General features: G+C 40.5%; 1 protein-coding gene across 8 annotated transcripts in view; it reads left to right on the forward strand.

Moving 5' to 3' along the window:
- The window catches only part of plcb4 (phospholipase C beta 4), a 168,490-nt gene extending 157,798 nt beyond the window's left edge, over positions 1 to 10,692 (forward strand). For 7 of the 8 annotated variants that reach the window (XM_012963848.3, XM_031902883.1, XM_002931736.5 and 4 more), the window contains 6 exons: positions 1,004 to 1,179; positions 1,897 to 1,998; positions 3,410 to 3,467; positions 5,385 to 5,471; positions 6,719 to 6,755; positions 7,814 to 10,692. In XM_012963848.3, coding sequence (XP_012819302.1) covers positions 1,004 to 1,179; positions 1,897 to 1,998; positions 3,410 to 3,467; positions 5,385 to 5,471; positions 6,719 to 6,755; positions 7,814 to 7,902 — 549 coding nt within the window. In that variant the 3' untranslated portion in view covers positions 7,903 to 10,692. The remainder of the gene's footprint in view (positions 1 to 1,003; positions 1,180 to 1,896; positions 1,999 to 3,409; positions 3,468 to 5,384; positions 5,472 to 6,718; positions 6,756 to 7,813) is intronic. The other variant, XM_031902885.1, reaches the window with a different exon arrangement.
- Positions 10,693 to 23,392: the final 12,700 nt, after the last annotated feature.

Here is a 23,392-nt window from a genome sequence, read left to right on the forward strand (position 1 = left end):
ATATATATCTATTTCCTTTACTGCTAATGGCATTTGGGGAAGTTTTTCCACAATGTATTTTACCTGGCAGAGAAATGCTTGAAGTCACCCTAACTTATTGGGAGGCAGTATAAGCACTTTTGCCTGTTTAACCAATTCTTTAAAATTTAGGAGAGTACCAGCAGGCATCAGTTCATGAGAGACTGAAGTTTATCAGAGCACTACATGGCTTTTGGCACTTGGGAAAGTAAGAAAATGGCTAGCAAACTCTATGGCCCTTCTCCTCTATTAGAGGGTCCTCTAACATTGTGCACAAAAGGAGAATGAGGAAGGTTCTCATATTTAGCAGTAGGCAATTTATATTAGTTATGGAACTATTTGTGGTGCCACCATTTTACTTATTTGCCTAATATATGTTTGTATCATTATTGTGTTCTCACATAGAGAGTTGTCTACCATTTACACAACCTGCCTGTTCTTGTTGGTAGTGGTATTTGTTGTATAAATACTGTATAAATCATTAAGGGGTTGATCAACTAATTCAGTTTATGGAGCCCAGATATGGACAAAATATTAAATATATGTGGTATGGGGTATTTTGGCCTGTTTTCTATATCACCTGCTCTGAAGTAGCATAAAGCCTCATATATTCATATTCAATGACAAAACTGTTAACTGAATTCAAAGACTTGGTAAAAATGATTTTGCTATAGATTAAATCACTGCATTATTTCCATCTATGGATCTATGAGAAAGTCTAGCTTGGGACAAAAGGAAAAGGGGTTTTCTGAATTTTAGCAAATCATTCCCAATACCTCCTTTTCTCTCTTTACTCTTCCTTTATCATTTATCTTTGGATGGATTGCTTGTGTACAGATCCTTTTGAGCTGATATAGAGGAATTTAAGATATGGGAAGCTTAACTGTATCTGTGCATTACGCTTTTCACTGTCGGGTCATTTTTCTTTTTGTAGTTTTAATGGAAGAAAGTCACTGATCATGTTAGTGTATTTCTATGATGCTAGGTGAAAGATATTGTGGCTCAGCATACAAAAGAGTTCACAGAAATGGTGAAAGCACAGAACGCGGAAGAGCAAACACTCCGAGATGTCCATTTAAGCCAACAGTGTGAGCTCCTGAAAGAGTTGCTGCGGGGGATTCATGCACAACAAATGCAGCAACTCAAGCTGACCCATGACAGGTGAGTATACACAACTGAATGCCAGCTCAAAGGTCCCATCAATGTTACTACAAATGCTATAATATTAAACCTGCTAAGCAACAAGCAGCATCATTCCAAGAAGTCAAAGCAGCACATGGACTGTTGGTATGAAAACAATAACAACAACAATAACAAGTCTTCTTAAAGGGATACTGTCATGATTTTTATGGAGTACTTTTTATGTTTACCTAGCAAATAATTCACTCCACCATTTAAAATGTTATTCTTAGTAGTTTTTAGTTGTAATATTGGTGTGTAGGTGCCATCTCAGTGCACTGTGCCAGAGTCTGAGCTTTCAGAAGGAGCCAGCGCTACACATTAGAACTGCTTTCACCTATTGTTTCTCCTACTCCCATGTAACTGGAGGAGTCCCAAGCCAGACTTGGATTTCTTACTATTGAGTGCTATTCTGATATCTACTGGGAGCTGCTATCTTGCTCCCTTCCCATTTTTCTGCTGATCGGCTGCTGGGAGAGGGGGGATATCACTCCAACTTGCAGCGCAGCAGTAAAGTGTTACTAAAGTTTATCAAAGAACAATATGGCTAGCCCCATGTGAAATTTCAAAATTAAATGTAAAAAAATCTTAAAATGCCTAAATTGAAGGCCAGTTGGATGAACTGCTATTGAACTGTTATTATATGTATGAACAATCATTTAGTGAACTTACTTCCAGTGTATAATGTATTTTCTAAAGAGAAAGCAAGGAGATGAAGGCCAACCAAGCAAAATTGTCCATGGAAAACTGCAAAGCCATAAGCCAGGATAAATCAATCAAAAACAAGGCTGAGAGAGAAAGGTGAGTGCTCTTTTTTGGGAGGTTCAGGTTGGGTATCTTAAGAGAGAAACTGTATGTGTGGGTGAAGGGGGTTATGGAAAATTATTATTTACTTACCAAAGGTAATGGGGGCTTGGACAGTACAAAATATTTATAGTTACTTAACCATAATAATGTGATAGGCTGTTCAGTAGTTCTGTACCAGTTCCGGAGAAATCTGTTTGTCCAGGTATGACTAACAGGCTGCGGCTGTTTTATTTATTTAACCCTTTAACTGCTTAATATTGCTCCGCTGTGTGTTTCTAGCCAACCTGCAGCACAGCATAGATTAAACAGTACTGCCCCCCCAGTGCCTTAGAATGAACTTTCCACAGCAGTCAAGCGGTTAACCTTCATTGCGTGATACCCAAATCCTCAGCATCTGCATGTTCCTTCCCCATTTCCTCCATCTCTGCCTTCGGGTGAAGAGGAGGATGGCGGAGGCGTTGATTGTTTCAATGCCTGAAAGTGGGGGGGTGTAGAAAAGGAAAGCTGTGCACTGACTGCTGCATTTTTCCTTGTAGATTTTACCAGTCTATAAAATGAGCTAAATGCTTTCCTCTCTGCAGCCCCCAGAGAGTCCGTGCACATTTCACCCATCTCATCCTTATGGCAAATAGAGGCAGAGGCTGTAGCCAGGCAGAGAGCCTACCAGAATAAAAGGTCTTCAGATTATATGATTTGAATTGCAACAGACTTTTCAGTTGCTGTACTAATAGTTCTATAGATGGTCCATCCTGTAGAAATATGGTAGGGAAGTGCATTAGTGGCAATGGTAACATCTTTACAATTTTCTAGAACGTTTTGAGGTTCTCCTTTTATTGGTAAATCTCCATTATAGAGTACTTTTTCCTGAATCAGTAAAGGAAAAGTTACCCCAAGAAATTATGAGTTAGTTGGATATACAGGTATAGAACTTTTGCAATATAGTTTTTTTTTTATTTAGCAATGAGCATATTTTTTGTGGAGGAGAGTCTTTAGAAGCCTCTTTTCCTCTGCCAGCTCCTGCGTCAGGTCCAATAGCCCTAGGGTTTTTCCCTATATTGGAGGCCTCTATGATCAAATGCCTTCCCTAGAGGAAGCTCTCTCTCCCACTTCAGTCCTATCACGGTAGTGGTCTCTGGAGGAATGGAAGGGTGTTCCTGAGTACGACATATAGATTTAACCAATAAACTGAGAAACAAAATAGACCATCACTGCAGCAAGTCAGTGTACAGGAGCAGGAGTACTGTATACACAGGGCAGCCTTGATCTGAGGGTGCTGAGCACAGTGTTTGAAGAAAGTACACGGTCCTTATATCCGCATTGCTGTAAACAGTTTAAGCTCATTGTTGGTGACAGTTGAATTCCTGCATTATTCTAATATGTTCCCTGTATATTTTGGTACTTACAGGCGAGTGAGGGAACTGAATAGCAGCAACACAAAGAAGTTCCTTGAGGAACGGAAAAGGGTGAGTCGGGATTATTCTCAATGACACTGGCTATGATATTCCCCACCTAACTGCTATGTAGGCATAACATATAGAGGTATATAATATGTCCCACTGATCAGCAATGGTTCTTTTGCTTTCCCATATGTAATTCTGGACATCAGTACAACATACAATCTGTGTAGAACCTATAGGCTGAGCTCTGAGTCTGCGCAACCAAGAGATTGGCTCCCATTATGTTTAAATACATATATGCAGTGATTAAACTTTCTGTGCAGGGGCAGATATATTCAGTATATATATTTATCAAGATTATTAATGCCATATCCACTTAGCCCATCACCTCTCAACTGCCCGAGTTGCCCGGCACTCACTGCTGCCATGGAGAATTCAAGTGGCTACTTTGCATGTTAGCAAGAAAATGTGAAGTAAGTCCCTGGAACAAACAGGCATAATTATAGCTTAATGTGTCAGTACCAATAAAAATGCAAATGTGATTAAGGGTAAGAGCTAATCCTCTGCTTCTTCAGACAAGGGAAGAAAGTACAATCTAATGATATACTGATATATTTTGTATTTTACTGCTTCATTTCTAAACTGGCTTACCCAGTATGCACACGTGTGTATGTAACATATACAACAACAACAACAAACATTTGTAAAGCGCTTTTCTCCCGTGGGACCCAAAGCGCATATATAATATAAACATTTGTTGTCACAAAGGATGAATGTATAGAGATCAGGGGGTAATGTCAGGTTTCCACGACAACAGTTAGAACCAGGCAGGGTGTTCCATTACAAGAACCTTTGGATGTTTGATGGTAATTATGGGAGACTTTGAAAATGCTAGTGTTGTAGAAAATGGTATGCTAAGACAGTTTGCAGTTGGTCTTCATTTTTTATGTCTCCATATTTTATTGATTTAATGTTTTTTGTTGTGCAAGAAAAGGGGCCATAAAGAAATATAGTTGTGGGGCTCATTTACCATTCAACAACCAGATAGCACCATAGCACTTTAAACTGTATTCTGGATAGGGAGGCAAATAATTCCAAAACTTACTTAAAAAAAACTATAACAAACATAAAGTGAATTAAAGGTAAACCTTCCATGTAATATAAAGCATATGCGATAGTCAGTAGCTGCTATAGAATTGCACCAAGTGATTTACATGTGACATATATGACACCTCACGCTATAACATACAAAATCCCCACTTGGAAATTGTTAGCCCCAACTTGTTTCCAATTTTTAATACCACAAACGCCCACAACAGCGTTCATTTTGCTGTGTCTAGCACAGTTACTGTGGAATTCTGAGAAAACCCCTGCATGGAATATGTGCAAATGGCCATTATATTTCACACTGTATTACAGGGTTGGACACTGGGAAAAACCCGGTGGCCACCACCAACCCAGACCTGATCCCCAATGGGGATCCCCCCGGTGTGGCAGCCCCAGTAGACCCTGCACATCCCAGTCCAACTGTGCTGCATTCTGCCCTTGCCGAATGGCCACAGGCCTCTGCGCTCTGTTTTATAGCACTGAGACCTGCAGCCAGGCCTCTGAATAGAACGCTGGCGCATAGATCCCCTCTCCTACCCCCGGACAAATTGCGCTGGAGCAGCAGGAGGCACAGGCTGCTATGGGGCCCTGTCATTGCCACCAGTCCTAAGGCTCAGCTGCATCTCCTGCATTTCAGCATTTTATGTTGTGATCATACTATTTATAAATAAATATAGGAGTTAAATGATTTGCAAACCACCCCATTCACTTTTTATTTCAAATGAACACATCCCAACTTTTATGGGGTTATACTGTGAGGCTTTTGGTATTTATGACATTATATTGGTTATTGTAAGCACCTTTATAATATTGCTCCTGTGCTTTTAGGGCATTTTGATTTCATAATGTGACTGAAAATTGCTGTTTCATTTTTAGCTGGCAATGAAACAGTCGAAAGACGTTGATCAGCTGTTAAAAAACCAACAAGAACACATGGAGAACCTGGAGAAGCAGAATGAACAGGTACAGATATTGCCAGACAGAACTGTCCCAGGGTTCAGTTCCCATTAGAGACAGAGGCTGGAGGGAGCAATGCGGGAAGGTGCAGCCCCACAGCATAAGTACAAACATTAGTATAGAAGGTTAATATTATGCATATATATGTGTGCATATACAGAGCTAGATACTGTAATGTGTGTGTGTATGGTAGAAAAAATCTAGTGGCATAGGGCAATACTCTTACATTAGATTAGTCTTACATTAGACTATTACTCATTGCTGGAATACCAAATCTTTCTAAAGATGGGTTTAATACTTTTTTACTTTTGCTTGTGGACACCATACTTTTATTTTTTATATATATATATATATTGCAGAAGTAATGCCAGCACACACAGGGTTTCATACAAATGTATATAAAATGATATTTATTGAGAAAAAAGGAGCAAAATAAACATAGCAAGCCTCAAAGTTTCATTCCCCACTGGGACTTTCATCAGGAGGCAAAAACTGTCAGGTGCTTCAGTTTTTGCCTCCTGACGAAAGTCCCAGTGGGGACTGAAACGTTGAGGCTTGCTATGTTTATTTTGCTCCTTTTTTCTCAATAAATATCATTTTATACACATTTGTATGAACCCCTGTGTGTGCTGGCATTACTCCTGCAATATTTTAGTTTATATGGCTCTTGCACCCAGGTTGTATTTTTTGTTAGTGGCGTGCACCATTATGATCTCTGTAGTATATATATATATATATATATATATATATATATATATATATACTGTATATATTAAAGTGTCAAATTTCTCCTCTTCTGAGCACTTTTTACATAAATGATATAGTTTCTTTTCATTTCCATAATATCAGAACTTGTACTCTGCCTATACCATGAATGTGTAGCTTTGCTGATGCAGGATGGGCCCCCCGTATGGGTGGGCATATGTCCAATGCGGCAGGACAGAAATCTGCTCTTACTCAACCAGAGCTCCTTAATGTTGAATTTCATGTAAGATATGTTCAGATATAATATATAGAGTGTTAGGTAGAAAATGCATAAAATAAAGTGATTAATGAAATTCATAAAAATGGGACGTGTCTGGTTTTTAGGGTTGAAATACTAATGCTGTGTTAGTAATCCTGTACCTGAGCATCAGGCCTTTTCATGCATTCCCATCGGGACATCAGAGCTTTACTCTTTGTATCTATGTGTTTATTTTGCTTCATATCATGTGGCATCATTTTGACATTCCGTGTTATTTTTGTACATACAGCATTTGAAAGCGTGCCATGCAGTGTCTCAATCACAAGGTATGGATGCACTTCTCTCATCTTCTGCTCTTCTCTACTCTTTCTATTCAATAATCTGATCGAGAAAAACATGTTCTTCAGGGATAGGCCGGCCACATTCCACTCTCTGACTGGGATCACTTTCCTTTTATAGTTAAGGATATCATTTAGTTTGGTTCCAAGCCCCCCAAAATGACTCTTGTACCAGCCGCAGTGATAGGGTGGACTGGTGCTAATGCTAATTTTGTTTCCACGTATAAGATTAACATGATTGGCAGTCACCATTAAAAGTTAAAATAATGCCAACATATTATTATTTAGTAAATAAAACCTGTTTATCCTGTGTCCCTCACAACTAAGGCAGCTATTTTGCTCCTCCATTGTGCCACTCAGTACAACTCCAGTCCTCCTGTGTCACTCAGATCCAGTCACTGTGTACTGTTGTACTGGGTAACTCACAGCCATTTTGTTTGCCATGTGGCAGTCATGTTGCAATTATTCTGCCAGGCGCCAACTCACCCTGTTGCCAATTATTCAGCGGTGGTTTCTAAACTGTGGGATTAGGTAATACCATTTTGGTCTTCTAGGTACTCCTAGAAGCTTGGTATGAAGGTCAAACAGAAAGGGATATTGTTGGTGGTCTTCTAGGTACTTCTAGAAGCTTGGTATGAAGGTCAAATAGAAACAGATTTTGTTGGTGGTCTTCTAGGTACTCCTGGAAGCTTGGTATGAAGGCCAAATAGAAATGGATTTTGTTGGTGGACTTCTAGGTACTCCTGGAAGCTTGGTATGAAGGTCAGATAGAAAGGGTTTTTGTTGTTTGCTGTTCTGTATACATGGCTAATTCAGCAATGTTTGCATATATCTCTAACCTTGTTATGAGTTAAGATGGTCCCTCACCAAAGATTCAACCTCCAAGGGAGCTTAAACCAAAAAAGCCTGACTACCACTGCATTAGAATATTTGTAAGGCTACGTGTGTTTTCTTTCCTTTTCTATACGTATTTCACAATGGTAAACTGACTCCCAGCATATGTTGTCCAATCAAAATGACGTGTTCCTTTTTGATTTGGGCCCAAGGCAAAGGAGATACAGCAGATGGTGAAGCTGGAAGCAGAGATGGACCACCGTCCAGCAACTGTTGTGTAAAGCTGCAAAATGCAAACTGAAGTGGAGGAATCTTCTGCCCTTTCAAGAACACTGTAAAATACTGACCACAAACACTGAAGCAAAAGCGTGCTCTCGTGCTGTGCCGTCTGGCCTAGGCAACAGATAAAGGGGCAACTTTTACATTCTAAGATCGGCATGGTTCCTTTTAACATTTTGAGCACTGTTAATATTTATGCTAAAAAGGAATACTGTTTAAGAAAGTGATTTTTATGAAGAGTAATAATTCTAATATCATTTTTTTAATTATTTTTACGGTGGTCACTTTATTCTTTTTACTTGGTGCCGTACACATGGAGAAGCGGGGTGTTGGAGCCTCCAGCATCAAGGAGACAAATCAGGCCCTAGTTACTTGAATGGTGTATTCCAGGAGCACAAATTAGTGCTGTGGCAGGAGATACTTTGCATCTGGTTCTTTATTAAATGGCGGATACTTGCTTGCAAAGCAGCGCGCATGGAGAGCTTGTGCTTGAGCTGAATATACAATGACAGCATTATAGGTCTCCTGGGTTAACAAAACCTGGCAAGCACCATCTGTTGAGCATCCCCCATAGGCTGAGTGCTGGGAAACCAATAGCCGTTACTCTTGATAGAGAGCAAAATGGTTAGTGAGGGGGTGTTTGCTAATTGCCTATGGTATCCAAGCAATTTCCTTGCAGCAAGCGCCATGGCACACTTTTTCCACTGACATGGCTTTTTCTTTAGTCTACACACTGGTAAGTTTAGACTCTTCATCAAATTATTTAGCTATAGTAGAATCAAGGAATTCAGCAAAATCCTGCGTGATACTACTGTATAAAAAAAATCGCATTTGGCACCAAAGATATTTAAACGATTCGCGTAACAGAAAATGTCTGTTTCTGATTTCAGATCTGGAATATTTTTTATTATAAACATAATATTTAAATGCCTATATGCCAGTAGCTTTAATTATTTCATGGGACTGTTTATTCCCCCTCAACCCACCCAACTATCTTGTAGCAAGCTTTTAAGCAATAAAAATGCCGTCTACCCGCCCATGGGAAACCAGTGCTCGGATGTTAAAAGGATCATGCAATCGGCACTTTAAGAAACGTTTACATCCAATATTGTACAGAAGATAAATGTTGATTTTAATGCTGCAAATTCCAGATATTACAGTGTATTTTAAAGATAGCAAAAAAAAAACGGGAATGATAAAGGTTTGTAACTGTGAAGATGTATAAAGTATTTATACATATATATATATATAAAGATATATATACTTGTACGCAAATATTGTAGAATATTCATGTTAATGCAGGGAGAACACTTTGTAAACTTTCCTATTAGGCGATGTCTGCATGTTCTACACTGACCCCTGGATGGTTATGCACAATACCATAGCCATGTTGTACTTCTGTAAATGTATCACACGGTCGTACCACTCTTAATGCCAAACAGGTTTTTAACATTGCAATGACGTGTCCATTCTAGTTTTGTGATTTTTGTACTGACTGTAAGTCACGGGGCAGGCAACCTGTTGCAGAGGTCCCATCATCCTCGGCTGCCCGCTGAGAATCATAGGATCGGTAAGCACGGGTTTCTATCCTTAGGCTAATTTTATATACAGCGCCACAGCATAAATACTGTATGCAGAATTTCAAGCCAATTTTTTTGTGTTTGCTGGGTTTTTTTTTTCTTTCCAAACTGTTTGTTGCAGAGTTGATTTGCATGGGTCCTGCGCCATATAATATTACTGGGCAAAATGCATGTGCTAGCCATTTACTAGCCACATATCCACGGTGCCAATACCGACGTGACACTAATAGCTTAGAACAAACGGATCTGCTAGCTTTGGAATTCCAAATTCAAGCAGACTCTTTATCGGTTATCATGGGATCCCCTTCTGTCTGTTGAGCCCCATTTATAGGAAGCTATTCAGTTAAATATAGATAAGTGCAATAACAAGTAACCAGTAACCAATTCTCTTTGATAATGACACTTCCAATTTCTTAACCATGTCCATCATATTATAGTGCCATTGCCGCGTGCAAGGCAAGTTTTTATATTTCCTGTAATGTACATTTCTGAAATATAATGTTGGTGTATATTTACACAAATAAATATTAAATATCATATTTGCCAACCTCTCCCCGATTCTGACCTTGGTGATGTCCAGTGTATTGGTAGATAACTTACCTTTTTGTGCCTAAGCCCAATGGTTACTAGTCTCTGTCTTCCACTAACTCACTATTGCCTTTGACTCTATGGAATACTCTGTAGCTGTGCCCCGGGGCAGTCTAATAGGAGACTGTCATTGTTTTGTCTTTAATTTTGTGCTTTGGGTTTACTTTATGGGCAATGCCACATGGGGGCTTTTGCTTTTCTGTTTTGGGGGTTCATTTGCTTCCTATTATAATGGGAATAAACCTGCTTATGGCACCAGAAATGCAGAGAAATAGCAATGGACTTTAATGGGAAGCTAATCCCAGCAACCCCTGGTATCTGCCGCTACATAGCCTGCTCATTTAAAGTAGCCTGGCTTCTGAAGCAAAGCTAAGTTAGTTGTCCATGCAGTATCCTACCCGATCTCAAATGGCAATGCAAACGTCTCAAAAAATTCTTTAAGTATACATGTAGTAGGATGTTTTATGTGTATTTATCTTTTAAACACAGCCTTAAGTAACTGACCATAGCCTTCTATTTTCTATTGGTGCGAATTTGCATTAAATCCTGTGTTTTTAAGTTTATCTTGTATGGACGATGGTTGTTTGTTTGTTTTTTATTTTAATTGTTTTCTTCAATAAATCTTTTGGTGTTTTACAGTGCTGCATGGTTGTGCAACGGTATTGGGAATTCATTTGTCTGTGCACCTCTAGTTGTGGTATAGGCCACACACGGCATGATGGCAGGTACAAAATATCATATGGACTGGTTGGTAACTGCTTCTTGTATCAGAAATAGGTTTCATTGTAAGTAGAAATGGGTTTCATATTAAGTAGGTCAGGTTATTCTCTCAGAAAACAATGAAACCTCTTTACAGCCAACTGCCCCTTATTGCTTAATTTTTTCCCCCATTGGCCCCTACGAAAATTGCTGGGGGAAGTTCTTAGTAGGCTTAGTTGGTCACTGCCGCTTTAAAATCAGAGGTTCTGGCATTTTAGGCAGTTTTCAGAGGGGCCAGTGGAGGGGAATTATGGGCTTATTGGCTCCATGTATTTGTACAATTCAGATACAGTGATAAATCCATGAGAGGTACTGCTGATTCCCTTGAATCTGTTGGATGTTCTTACAAGACTGGGCCCCTACATTACATTGTCACACAAGGGAGGCCAAAATACACTATATGGTCTAAATAACATCTTGCAGCTGGGAGACAAGGGCAAGGAATCTAAAAGACAAAGGAAAATAATCTGTAATTATGGTATATAAACCCTGGCTCTGGGCTCTTGTGCTTTATTGATGCCATAGGGTATTATCAGGGGTGGGCCAAGCCTATATTGCCAGCTAAATCTGTTAAAGGAAAGCTATACCCCCAAACAAGCCAAGGCACACATACATGCTAGGCCCCATCAGCCACTTAATGGACAAAGTTCTGCCTTTTGCTCCCACACTACTTCCTGTTACAGTTAGAGCTGCATTATTTCCTGTCAGCTGATCTCTGAGGGAGCACCCAGCCCATCACTAAATGGCGGCTCAAGGGAAAAGGGCAATATTTACTGATATATATATTCCAGTTTGGAAAGATTCTTTAACAGGCTACTTAATATGATATAAACTATCTATTGGTTAAGTATTCATTCTGGGGTATAGTTTTCCTTTAAGGCTGAGGAGATCGGCGGTGCATAGAGGCTTGTTGTCCCTGTGCCTTACATAGTAGGCTTCATGCAGTAAGACAACAGCGTATTTAGGACACCTGACAAAGGAAAGAACCAGTTTAACTGACATGGTGCAATACATAAGAAAATAGAATTGTGTAACGCCAAATAAATCAGTACAGATGACCTTCACTTGTTCCCTGGCTATTTTGCTGACACTATTAAAAGAAACACTAGGCCAGCACTTTTTCCTCTGAAAGTAGAATGTAGTCACCTTCAGGGAATGCCAAGTGTAGGCATATACCATCATTATTGTGCTGTCTGTACAGGTTATCAGTATACACCAAGGGGGGGGGGGGTCTGTAGCTGCTTTGCCTTGTGTTTGCTGTCTATGGAGACTTTCAGCAGTAACATCAGCCCCTCATTGGTTATATGGCAAAGGAGTAGCACACTGGCAGTGGGGCTTTGGTGGGAAAATCTGAAACATGATGAGATACAGCAAAATCACGAACCCAAACAGTAATAATATCTTTATAGAAGTTGGGGACGTAATTCAGCAATAATATCATAAGGCTTTAGTCCCTTAAAGGGGCAGTTCACGTTTAAGATACATTAGTATGCTAGAGAATGTACTTCCTAGCAACTATGCAATTGGTCTTCATTATTTATTTGTTATAGTTTTTTTTCATTATTTCCTTTCTTCCTCTACATCTTTCCAGCTTTTACATTGGGGTCACTGACCCTGGCAGCCAAAAAACTATTGCTCTGTGAGTTGTTATATTGTATTCCTTATCTTTCTATTTATTCCCTCTTCTATTCATATTCCAGTCTCTCATTCACAGTACTGCCTGGTTGCTAAGCTAAGCAAGACACTGGCAACTAGATAGCTGTTGAAATACCAAGCTGGAGAGCTGCTAAACCAAAATCTAAATGACTGAAGAAATAGAAAATGAAAACCAATTGCAAATTGTCTCAAAATGTCAAAGTCATACTAAAAGTTTATTTCAAGGCAAACAAACCGTTTACCTGGTTATAAAAATAAGAATAATGTGCTCTTCGGTGAGAAATGTTTTCATAAATATACAATTACAATACCTTTCTTAAATGTGTAAAAATTCTGCAAGGAAATACAATGGAATATGGTCTTTCCTATCTGAAGAGGAGAGTTCATGTAGGCCTGTCTAGAGAACAAGAGTATGAGATGACTGTGGCATATGGCACAGCCTAGTAATGAGAAGAGTATAAGGATGAAGACACACGGAGCTACTAGTAGCATCTACTTCATGGCTACTAAAATAGACAATGCTGATAATTTACTGATAATTGCCTTTACGTGTGTTTTAGCAGAGCCAATTCTCAGTATTCTCTATGGCAGGGGATCTGGAGTCTAGTAGTCGTGAAAAAGTAGCTGCTACTAGTAGCTCTGTGTGTCTTCACCCTAACAGTAATAATAACAAAGAGCGCTTCTGTTTAAGGCATACTTTAGGAGTAATTTATAGCATGAGTTTAGTGTTCCTGCACCAAAGTTCTGTTCCTTTGTTCCAAAATGGGGCACTATCAGGTCTGTGTCTGTAGGTTTAACTGGGTGTGAATAAAAGTATGTGGCAATGTTGTCTAATGCAGCCTTTCCAACAAAGTACAGCTTTCAGCATCCTCTATAGCAGTGATCCCCAACCAGTGGCTCAGGGGCAACATGTTGCTCCCCAACCCCTTGGATGTTGCTCTCAGTGCCCCCAAACCAGGGAGTTATTTTTGAATTTCTGACTTTTGGGCAAGTTTTGGTTGAATAAAAACCAGGTGTACTGCCAAACAGAGCCTCATGTAGGCTTCCAGTCCATATAGCCTAACGCCAATCAGAGCCCCTATTTGTAACCCCAGGAACATTTTCTATGCTTGTGTTGCTCTCCAACTCTTTTTACATTTGAATGTGGCTCTTGGGTAAAAAAGGTTGGGGATCCCTGCTCTATAGAATCATTGCTTCTTTTAAGAAGACACTGACACCATATTCTTTATAAACAGTGGAGTTTATACATAAATCTGGCTAATTAAAGAACGGTGATTATTTGCCAGTACATCTTGTGACAGTAAAGGTAACATGTACGTACCTGTAACAGAATTACCATACGATACTGTATCTGCTTTACTATAAAGTTAGGAATAAAATGCAGCTATTTCGCCGTAAAGGAGTGCTTTACCTTTAGAGACGACTTGCATAGTGAAAACAGTGGTGTTTTAGGACACAAGTGCAGAGAATAAATGTAAAACCCTTTTTCGTTTACATAAAAATATACTTTTTAGTAGTATGTGCTAAATAGAAAACTGCCATTTTAAGAATTAAGGGCCGCCCCCTGGGATCATAGGATTCACAGTGCACACAAACAAGCCAAGGCACACATACATGCTAGGCCCCATCAGCCAATTAATGGACAGAGTTCTGTTTTTTACCTCCCCACTACTTCCTGTTACAGTTAGAGCTGCATTATTTCCTGTCAGCTGATCTCTGAGGGAGCACACAGCCCATCACTAAATGGCGGCTCAAGGGAAAGGATGTAAAAGGGCAATATTTACTGATATATATATTCCAGTTTGGTGAGATTCTTTAATAGGTCACTTAACATAATATAAACTGTCTGTTGGTTACGTATTCATTCTGGGGTATAGTTTCCTTTAAAAAAAAGTCTGCAATGCGCAATTGAAATTTGCAATGCAATGTCTAATGAACAATATTTCCATTTACAGCTTTTATGGAGTTTATGGCAGGCCCCAGCATACTGTAACAAAACCTGAAGCCACCCTGTTTATTTACAAGCCGCTTCTGTAGTCTTTTTGTCTTGTATCCAACTCCCTTGAATTTGGCCTTGAGTCTATAGCGTGGAGCAGATAAAAGTAAATTGGTCTGAACAAATCTAAATTCATTGGAATGTTTCTATGATTCTGTTACGTGATAAGCCATGCTATCAGATAATATTACAAGGATTTACGCGTACTGCAAACAATGTAGGTCTTATTTCTAGTGTTAAAACAGTGGCAGGGACAAAGCCCAGCATTTGCCTGAACTGTGGGCAATGAGTTACTGGGTTGCACAGTGTCTGCTTCATCTGTAGCTGTAGAGAATTCCCCCTCCACGGGCATTTACCTACCCAAGGGCAAGTGGCAGCAAACTGGAAACATGAGCGGGGGGTCCGGCAGCCTGTACTTATGCTACTGACTAGGGGGGCGCTGTCCAAATGCATAAAAGCAACTGAAAGATACTGTAACTCCATCACCAATAGGACCAGACAGTTTGGTACTTTTATCTTTAAGTCAACTTTGGGCCAGTCCTGCTATGGGCCAGTTGTCCCCGCTATGGGGCACTTATTCCCGCTATGGGCCAGTTGTCCCCGCTATGGGGCACTTATTCCCGCTATGGGCCAGTTGTCCCCACTATGGACCAGTTGTCTCCACTATGGGCCAGTTATCCCCGCTATGGGCCAGTTGTCTCCACTATGGACCAGTTGTCCCCACTATGGACCAGTTGTCTCCACTATGGGCCAGTTATCCCCAGTATGGGCCAGTTGTTCTTGCTATAGGCTAGTTGAACAGATCAACTGCCATGCAGTCCAAGCACACCATGACCGAGAAACAACTAGCCTATAGCAGGAACAGCTAGCCCATGTGGGTCATGATGTGCTTGGACTGCAATGCAGTTGATCTGTTCAAACAGTAAATCTAATGTTTTGCTTCCTTTTATCTGAATGTATATGAGGCACCAGCATTTCTGGAAAAAGAAACTTCTCTCCCACCTCCATTATTTGGAGCCACCAGTCAAACAACTGGATCAATGTTATATAAATATACATTTGTATGCCCAACTGACCCACAGGCCATTCACTTAGATTACCCAGCAGTTGGTAGGTGCATAAATAGATAATACCATTTGTATAACAAACCATAAAGAAAGCCATATTGCAGAATGTTGAGATTCTTAGTTCTTTGTCTTCTATGAGCAAGAACCTTTCCCCATCATTGTGTGAATGTTTTTAGTTAAGGAGAAGATTTGCCCAACAAATAAATCGCTCACACCTTGGCTTCTGAGCTGAGCATTGTTTAGCTACGTAGATGTTCTCTTAAAATCTGCCATTTATGGAAATCCGTTGCTATATTATTAGACTTGTCGCAGTTTAACTGGGTTGCTATATTATTAAGTCTGGCATTGATGGATATGTTGCTCTATTATTCAAATCGAGCAATTGCCAGAGATGCGTTCTTCTGCTATAAACATCCAACGTGCGCAGGAGTGCGTTTCTATAGGAGAAGCCTTGGCACTTGGCAGAGGTCTCCAAACTATGGCAGAATTACACTGTCCAGATCTCTGCCACCCCATAATATACTGGTGTTGGCTTGAAAAATACATTGTTTAACTGGGTCAGCCTCTTGCATCAATCTGGCAGGTCATGGGAAATGTTATAGTTTGATGGATTTGTTTTCAAATTACATTAAATGTATATGGAGCCATTGTAATCCTTAGTGTACATGTACTGTATGCAATGGGGACATTTTATACCAAATGCAATTGTGCTGGTTCCGTTAGTAGCAAAACCTACTTCTAACATATCATGGACATAAAGGGCTCAGAGATAACAATCTTTGTTTAGATAGAAATGGGAAAAAGTTGTGGGCCTACCTGGTTCTAAATGGATCCACTGTGACTACCCACAGGAACCAATCATATCTTTGCTTTCATTTTCTGACCTGTAGCAAACAACTTGCTAATGGGTAGTTATCAGTAGCAGTGCTGGTAACTGGCCTCTATGCATTTTCCCTGACACTATGCGTTATTGCTTAATACAATTATGAAAGGCAACTTTATCCTTCTGTTCTAAGATGTGATGTATATATCAAAGTTGTGGGGCCACATTTCCAAGCCAAACCTAAATGTAAAACATTAGCTGTACTTATTGGCTACTTTGATTTACTCTGTTGTATATGTCATTGAATTCTACAGGCAATGAGACTCTCGGCAAACCTACTGTACATTTAATGTTGAAATACTGTTTAATAAAACTCCAACATGATTAACATGTTTCATTTTTACAGTTATATATGGTGAGGGAACATTGTTTTGCTGTTTTCTATTTCATTTGTTTTATTCATAGAATAGTCGACAAAAAATAGGACTGTTTTGCTTATTTCCTACCATTTTATAGTTCCTGTATCATGAATAAAATAAATACAGAAAATATCCTTGTTTTCCTTCTTTATCTAAACTGGGTGCTAAATATTTAGGGTGAAGACACACGGAGCTACTAGTAGCAAAACTGTACCTTGTACTTGATCCCAACTAAGATATATTTAATCCTTATTGAAGGCAAAACAATCCTATTGGGTTTAATTACTGTTTAAATAATTCTTTTAGTAGACTTAAGGTAGGAGATCTGAATTACCGAAAACCCCAGGTCCCGAGCATTCTGGATAATGGGTCCCATACCTGTACTCAGTATTGTCTATGGCAGGGTATTTTCTTGTGTTTAGTAGCCATGACAAGTAGCTGCTACTAAGTAGCTCCGTGTGTCTTCATCCTCGTATTAATTGTCTCCATCGGATAAGGACCACATCATTGTGACAATACAGTCCTTGTCTGGTGGGGATTCTAGATATCTGGACAACGTTTGGCCATTTGTTGGTCAGAGGGGCTGATCAACTGCTGACTTGGTCTGAAGGGTGCTGAGTTGGCAGCTTTACTGGCTCATCTATGGCCATTTATAGCTTGAAGGCCAGGGAGGAAGTGACTGATGATTTCTTATTGGGCTGATCTGATCGTTTGACCCTAGGGCCAAACAATCAGATTACAATGCCTGGAATACAAGCCATTGGAGTATGGACCGTATCAATGAGCCGATGCAGTCCTCAATTCCACGGGAAAACCAAAACTGCATGATTTTTGGCCAGATATTGATGGGGTAGGCCCATTGGAGTGCCCTATACATGTGCAGATAAGCTGCCGAAACACTATGAATCCCAATATGCCCTTGTATGGCCACCTTTATGTACGGTGATGTTGGCCTTAGATCTTCTTAGAACAATAGCAGGATCACCGATACAGCAAGGGCAGGTCCAGACTGGGATTTGAAGTACACAGAGGCCCAAACAGCCCCCACCAGCCCCAAAATAGTGACTGTCTATGGCATCTTACAGCAGCCCCTCTGGCATGTGATCCACAGACTGGTTACATTACCAGGTACGAAGGTCCCTGACATATTTATCAATGGCAAATAGTATTGTTATACTGTATAATTGTTATTCCGAAGAAAGTTATCACTTGGTGTATACTTAGCAAACTAAACCCTAGAAAACTCATTTGTTTAATAACATTATGATCTGCCTTAATAGGCTTGTGAAAGTGGTGAATAAGTAGTGCTGTAGTAATGTACCTGTTGTAAGGTCTGAAAATACAACAGAACAACAAAAGAATATTTGCTTCATGTTTCTTAGGGTCTCCGATATATATATACAGCGAGAATGCAAAATGCATGAAATTCCAAGTATCATTACAAATCAGGTTTCAGACAGGGCAGCATCCAACATCCATGGGCAGAATTCCTCCACCTTCCAATATAGCAACAGATATTTTTAGCTGGAAATATTTAGGCTCTAGAAAAAATGCCCTAAAAACACGGCAGCCAAAGATCAGTTTGTCATTCTCCGCAACCTATGCCGAGGGACGAGAGCGCTGTTGTCCTAAACAAGATAAATGCTTAGCCTGACATAGGAACCTTCAGTAGATTGTTGTACCGGCTTTAATGCATTCCATCTCCATTCTACCAGACGTGTACAGATCCATTGTCTGAATGGCCTTGCACTCCATCCCTCTATTTATATTTATAATAGTCGGAGATTTTATCGTTGGCCTTGGTGCCGAAACCCAAAGCAATTCTCTGTGCTGGAAGATGTTTCTTTAAAAAAAAAACCTTATCCACAAAGTGATAAAAGAACATTGCTATAAGCTTATCAAACACAGGTGTTGCCATGGTGATCAGCATGAGTTAACAACAGTAAAAAAATAATGTTTGAAAGGTTTGAATGGGCTAATTCACACGGTCAGACTTTGATGCTGCCCAGGTTACAGTTTGTGTATTTTGGTCCATATTCTCTAAAATTGATTAACTGTAAAAGTCATGTCAATAGGCAGTCAGAGTCAGTACTGCCCAATTAACTGGGACACCCAGTAAAGCAAAAAAAGTCAATAGTGTTAGAAACTATAGTAAAAAAGGGAAAGTTGTGCTTAACCACTAAACGTTAAACCATTAGGCGGGGGTGCAATGAGGTTGTGACCACAAAATACATATAGACAACAACAAGAGATCCTCTGCACTCACCCATTATCAATATATAGAACATTAAGACATTCTGTGCATTAAGCCACCAAGCAATGCCCTCCCCTTTAAGCAAAACAGGGATTGTTTGTCCATATATTGCAATATTTTCAAGCTGGCCAACTACGTCACAGTCATCCCTTCTGGCCAGTCCTACACTCACTTTTATCTGATTCATTAACAATTCTACTGCTTTAATATACTTAACAAAGGGACTGAGTTTTACCTGCTTGTTTTTAAGGTTAAAACCCCCAAATGATTGCCCTTTTATTGGCCCATTGGGATCACCTGACTGTAGCTGGAAAGGGTAGGAGCTACAACATGGAGTGATAGAAACTAGTCATGGCCAGACCTGGTATGTGTATCCTAATCAATAATTTGCAATCAAGGAAAAATAGAACTGGATAAAGCGGCCATTTATATTAAATAAATACATCTATAAGATTAAAAAAAACGCTATTCATAGAAAAGAGGATACATACTCAACCCCCCATAGACTATATTCAAACCCACCCCCTGGGTTTCTGATTTTGATTGGACAGTCCCAAATCCCAGACCCTAAACAGTTATGGCTCAACATATAGCAGTTAGGACCTGTCCGGGAGGAGAAAATGGTCATTGCAAGGACAGGTCGGAGCATGGTCTAAAAATCCTGATCCTTTTGACACTTAGGCTTTTGGAACACATGGAGATTTGTGGCCCACGGGTAAACTTGCAATACCACAGGCAACAAATCTCCCCAATATGCTTTTCCATCAGCAATAAAGTAAATTGCCAGTGGGAAAGCGTATGTGGCTCTTTGTTTTCCAAAGTCACCCTAAGTTTTAGCCTTAAACCTTCCGGCATGCATTATAGGAACAGTTGTGTATGGGCAAACAAAATACCTTTAAGATGTATATTGCCAAAATCAGTAACTAGAATACACAATTTCCATTGCAAATCTCTTAAATATATCCTTATAAATAGAGTTTGGTGACGTCATCAGGTTTCAGTGGTTGCAATGCATCCTTCATACAAACAAAAATAAAAGGAATCGCATTTTATAACCCCCAAAAAAAGACACACAGACTGAAGCCTCGTTACGGAACTACGCTTTGACTTCAGATACCGTGACATTTGACAACAGAGGGTACATTATTCCCTTTAGGACACACAAGTGTTGTGTATACAAAGTAATATGATTACAAATACACAGAACAAAAGGTAACATAGTGCCAAAAGAAAAGCAAAAGTGCAGAAAGTTTGTCAGAATCATTATCTAAAAAGAGACCCATTATACTAATCCCTGCATGAAGTGGTCTGCCCTAGCAGGGTAGCAGCTAAATTCCAGCTGGGCCCAAGCCCTGTGCAGCCCCATTGTAGGACACTTGTATCAACTGTTGATATGTACACCATAAACGCACATGGCATGTACCATTTAGCTGGTTTTATGGTTAACAATGGGACCCAAATTCTCTGGTGGGTCTTATGATGAGTCGGACACTGACGTGGTCTTTGTGATGCCAGTAAAGAACTTTATTAACTGGCTCCAGCTGCATGTTAGCAACACGTGTAGAGTTAGGCACAATAAGCCATTGTTCTATGTACCAGGAAACCACCCTGCTGAATGGCAGTGGATTGCACAACAAAAAACATAAGCACTGGCGCATGGAAAAATTAGGGGACCGAACATATAAAACAGAAAAGCTGAGGGGGAGTCTCTGGTGCAACTGATTGGTTTCATTTAGTTTGCCCCTGGCAGTGCCCCCATCAGCAAGTGATTACTGCACAGGAGAGTGTTTCTCTGTAGCAGACGGTGCTTGAGACCAGCCAGCAGCATAATGTCTGCACCTTTACATGGAAAGGGACTGAAGAGCTCTCATTATCCATGATGAGGTTCCACAAGGTCCATCAGGTCATTAATGACGATGCCAAAGGGACCTTTATTATTGATTTGCTATGCTAGATCTTTCCATCCGCAGGTATGTCAGGCCATTGTAATATTCAGTGTTCATCTAAGAAAACTCTTCAAAGTTTTTCTGTTTTTACTCAGATCCAAAGAGCTTTTCCTAATATAAGCGAAGCAATGGTGGCAGCGCTGAATGATCTCTCCTTATTCTGTGTCACATACCTTTGCTGCCTTGATGGTTTATACCTAATAAAGTCAACAGTTATTATGATATTTATATATATATCTTGCAAAGGGCTCAAAAAAGGGAAAGTTGTGCTCACCGATAAATTCTCATTTTAGGCAAGGGTGAAATGAGGCCGTGACCACCAAATTCACATAGACAGAAACAAAATATGCTCTGCACTCACCCATTATCAATATATATAGGACATTAAGACATTCAGTGCATTAAGCTACTAAGAGATTTGGGGGGTTTGACCTTGAAAGCAAGCAAGTTGCAGGTAAAACCCAGTCTCTTTGTAAAATGTATAAGAAGCAGTAGAGTTGTTAATGAATCAGATAAGTGAGTGTAGGACTGGCCAGACTGGGGATGTGACATAGTTGGCCAGCTTGAATATATTGCAATATATGGACAAACAATCCCTGTTTTGCTTAAAAGGGAGGGCATTTCCAATTGGCTTAATGCACAGAATGTCTTAATGCCCTATATGTGCAGAGGAGCCCTTGTTTCATCCATGAAAAGAATCAGCCCTATTTGTGCATTTCACCCATTGCAGCCCCATAAGCACTGCTGTTTATTTCATTAGGTGCCTGAGCTGCAGTTTATGGAGCCTCCATCCAACGTCCTATTTCCAGTGCAGATTTTTGTTCTCTGGTAATATTTCTCTGCCCTTAGTTATTAGCAGCCCAGACCCAGGCAGCCGTTGTACTATCATACGAGGGTTCGTACTATCATATGAGTGTTGCCTGGGTCTGGGCTACTGTCACCTTTTCCACTGTCTAAAGCTGGCCATACACGGGCAGATCCGCTCGCTTGGCGATGTCGCCAAGCGAGCGGATCTTCACCCGATATCCCCACCTACGGGTGGCGATATCGGGGAGGCATGTAGGCGAATTCGATCGTTTGTCCCTGGGGCCAAACGATCGAATTCTGCACGCGGCAATGGGGCAGTCGGTTCGGGGACCACATCAACGAGCCGATGCGGCCCCCGATCCGACTGGATTTTCTAACCTGGCCGATCGATATCTGGCCAATTTCAGGCCAGATATCGGTCGGCCAGGCCCCTCGTTTCTGCCCCTACACGGGCCGATAAGCTGCCGAGTCGGTCCAAGGGACCGATATCGGCAGCTTCTATCGGCCCGTGTATGTGGGGACCTTAAGGCAAGGATACCACAATAGGTAACTGGGAAGTACAACTTCAGCTCTCTGCTGGGACTTTCCATTCATTTCTTTGCCATGTGATTTCATGGTCACATTTACTAATAATGAAAATGACTAACCCCTCTCCCCCATTACAAATGCATATCACTTCTTATGGCACTATGTATCAACTGATTAAAGAGCAGTAAGGTCCACTTGCTTTAAAGAAACAGTGCATAACTCAAGTGGCTCTTTAATGGGCGAGGATGCTGTAACACGTGCAAATGAAAACTTCAATTAGCTGGGGAGAGAAAATATAAATAATTATGAATAGGTTTTAATCAGACGACTGGGGGGGATGGAAAACATCAGACAACACTTATAGAATACAGCAAGTGCCATTGTAACCGGCTCTTTATTAAAGAATATGCACAAAGCAATAATGTAGCTGGATTATTTCATATGGGGGTGAAGGCTGTTAACCCATGCAGGGATATAGTAAAAGTGCCCCAGTGTAGGAGAGGAGAGTTGGTAGTTTCTAGTTATGCCCCTTGGTAACCATGGGATATATAGGGGCTCACCCCTAGACCTAGAGTGGCCCTACTGGGCTCAGCTGCGGAGGGAGAGCTCATGAGTATCCAATCAGCGGATGACCTATTAGATAAGGGCAAATACAACGCAGATCACTCTCATGGCCCCCACTCAGGGCACATACAGTAAAATGAGCCCCTGGGCGAATGTGGGCGGTTCAGCAGGGAACAGACAAAAATGCTGACAAAGCTTGGAAACAAGATTCCCAGACCAAGTGCAGCAGGTTTCTCCCACTCTATTACTGGTGATAATAAACTTCATTATTTTATACTCACCCTACTTATTATAAAGCATGATTCACTGAGGCCATTCACATGGCGCAGCACAATAGCTTGCCGGTCTGCGGCTCGTAATTGTCCCACGTGGGGGTCCCAAGAACCCCATCCAGGCTCCACCCACTCCCTTACAGAACAGAAAGGAATGAACAACAGATTTCAACTGCAATTCCTTTTTCAAACTATGGAAAATGTCCTTTCATTGTGCATTCAGGTGGCATTAGCCTAATACATAGAGATGTGT

This window comes from Xenopus tropicalis, chromosome 5, assembly GCF_000004195.4.
Source record: "Xenopus tropicalis strain Nigerian chromosome 5, UCB_Xtro_10.0, whole genome shotgun sequence".
Lineage (NCBI taxonomy): Eukaryota > Metazoa > Chordata > Amphibia > Anura > Pipidae > Xenopus > Xenopus tropicalis.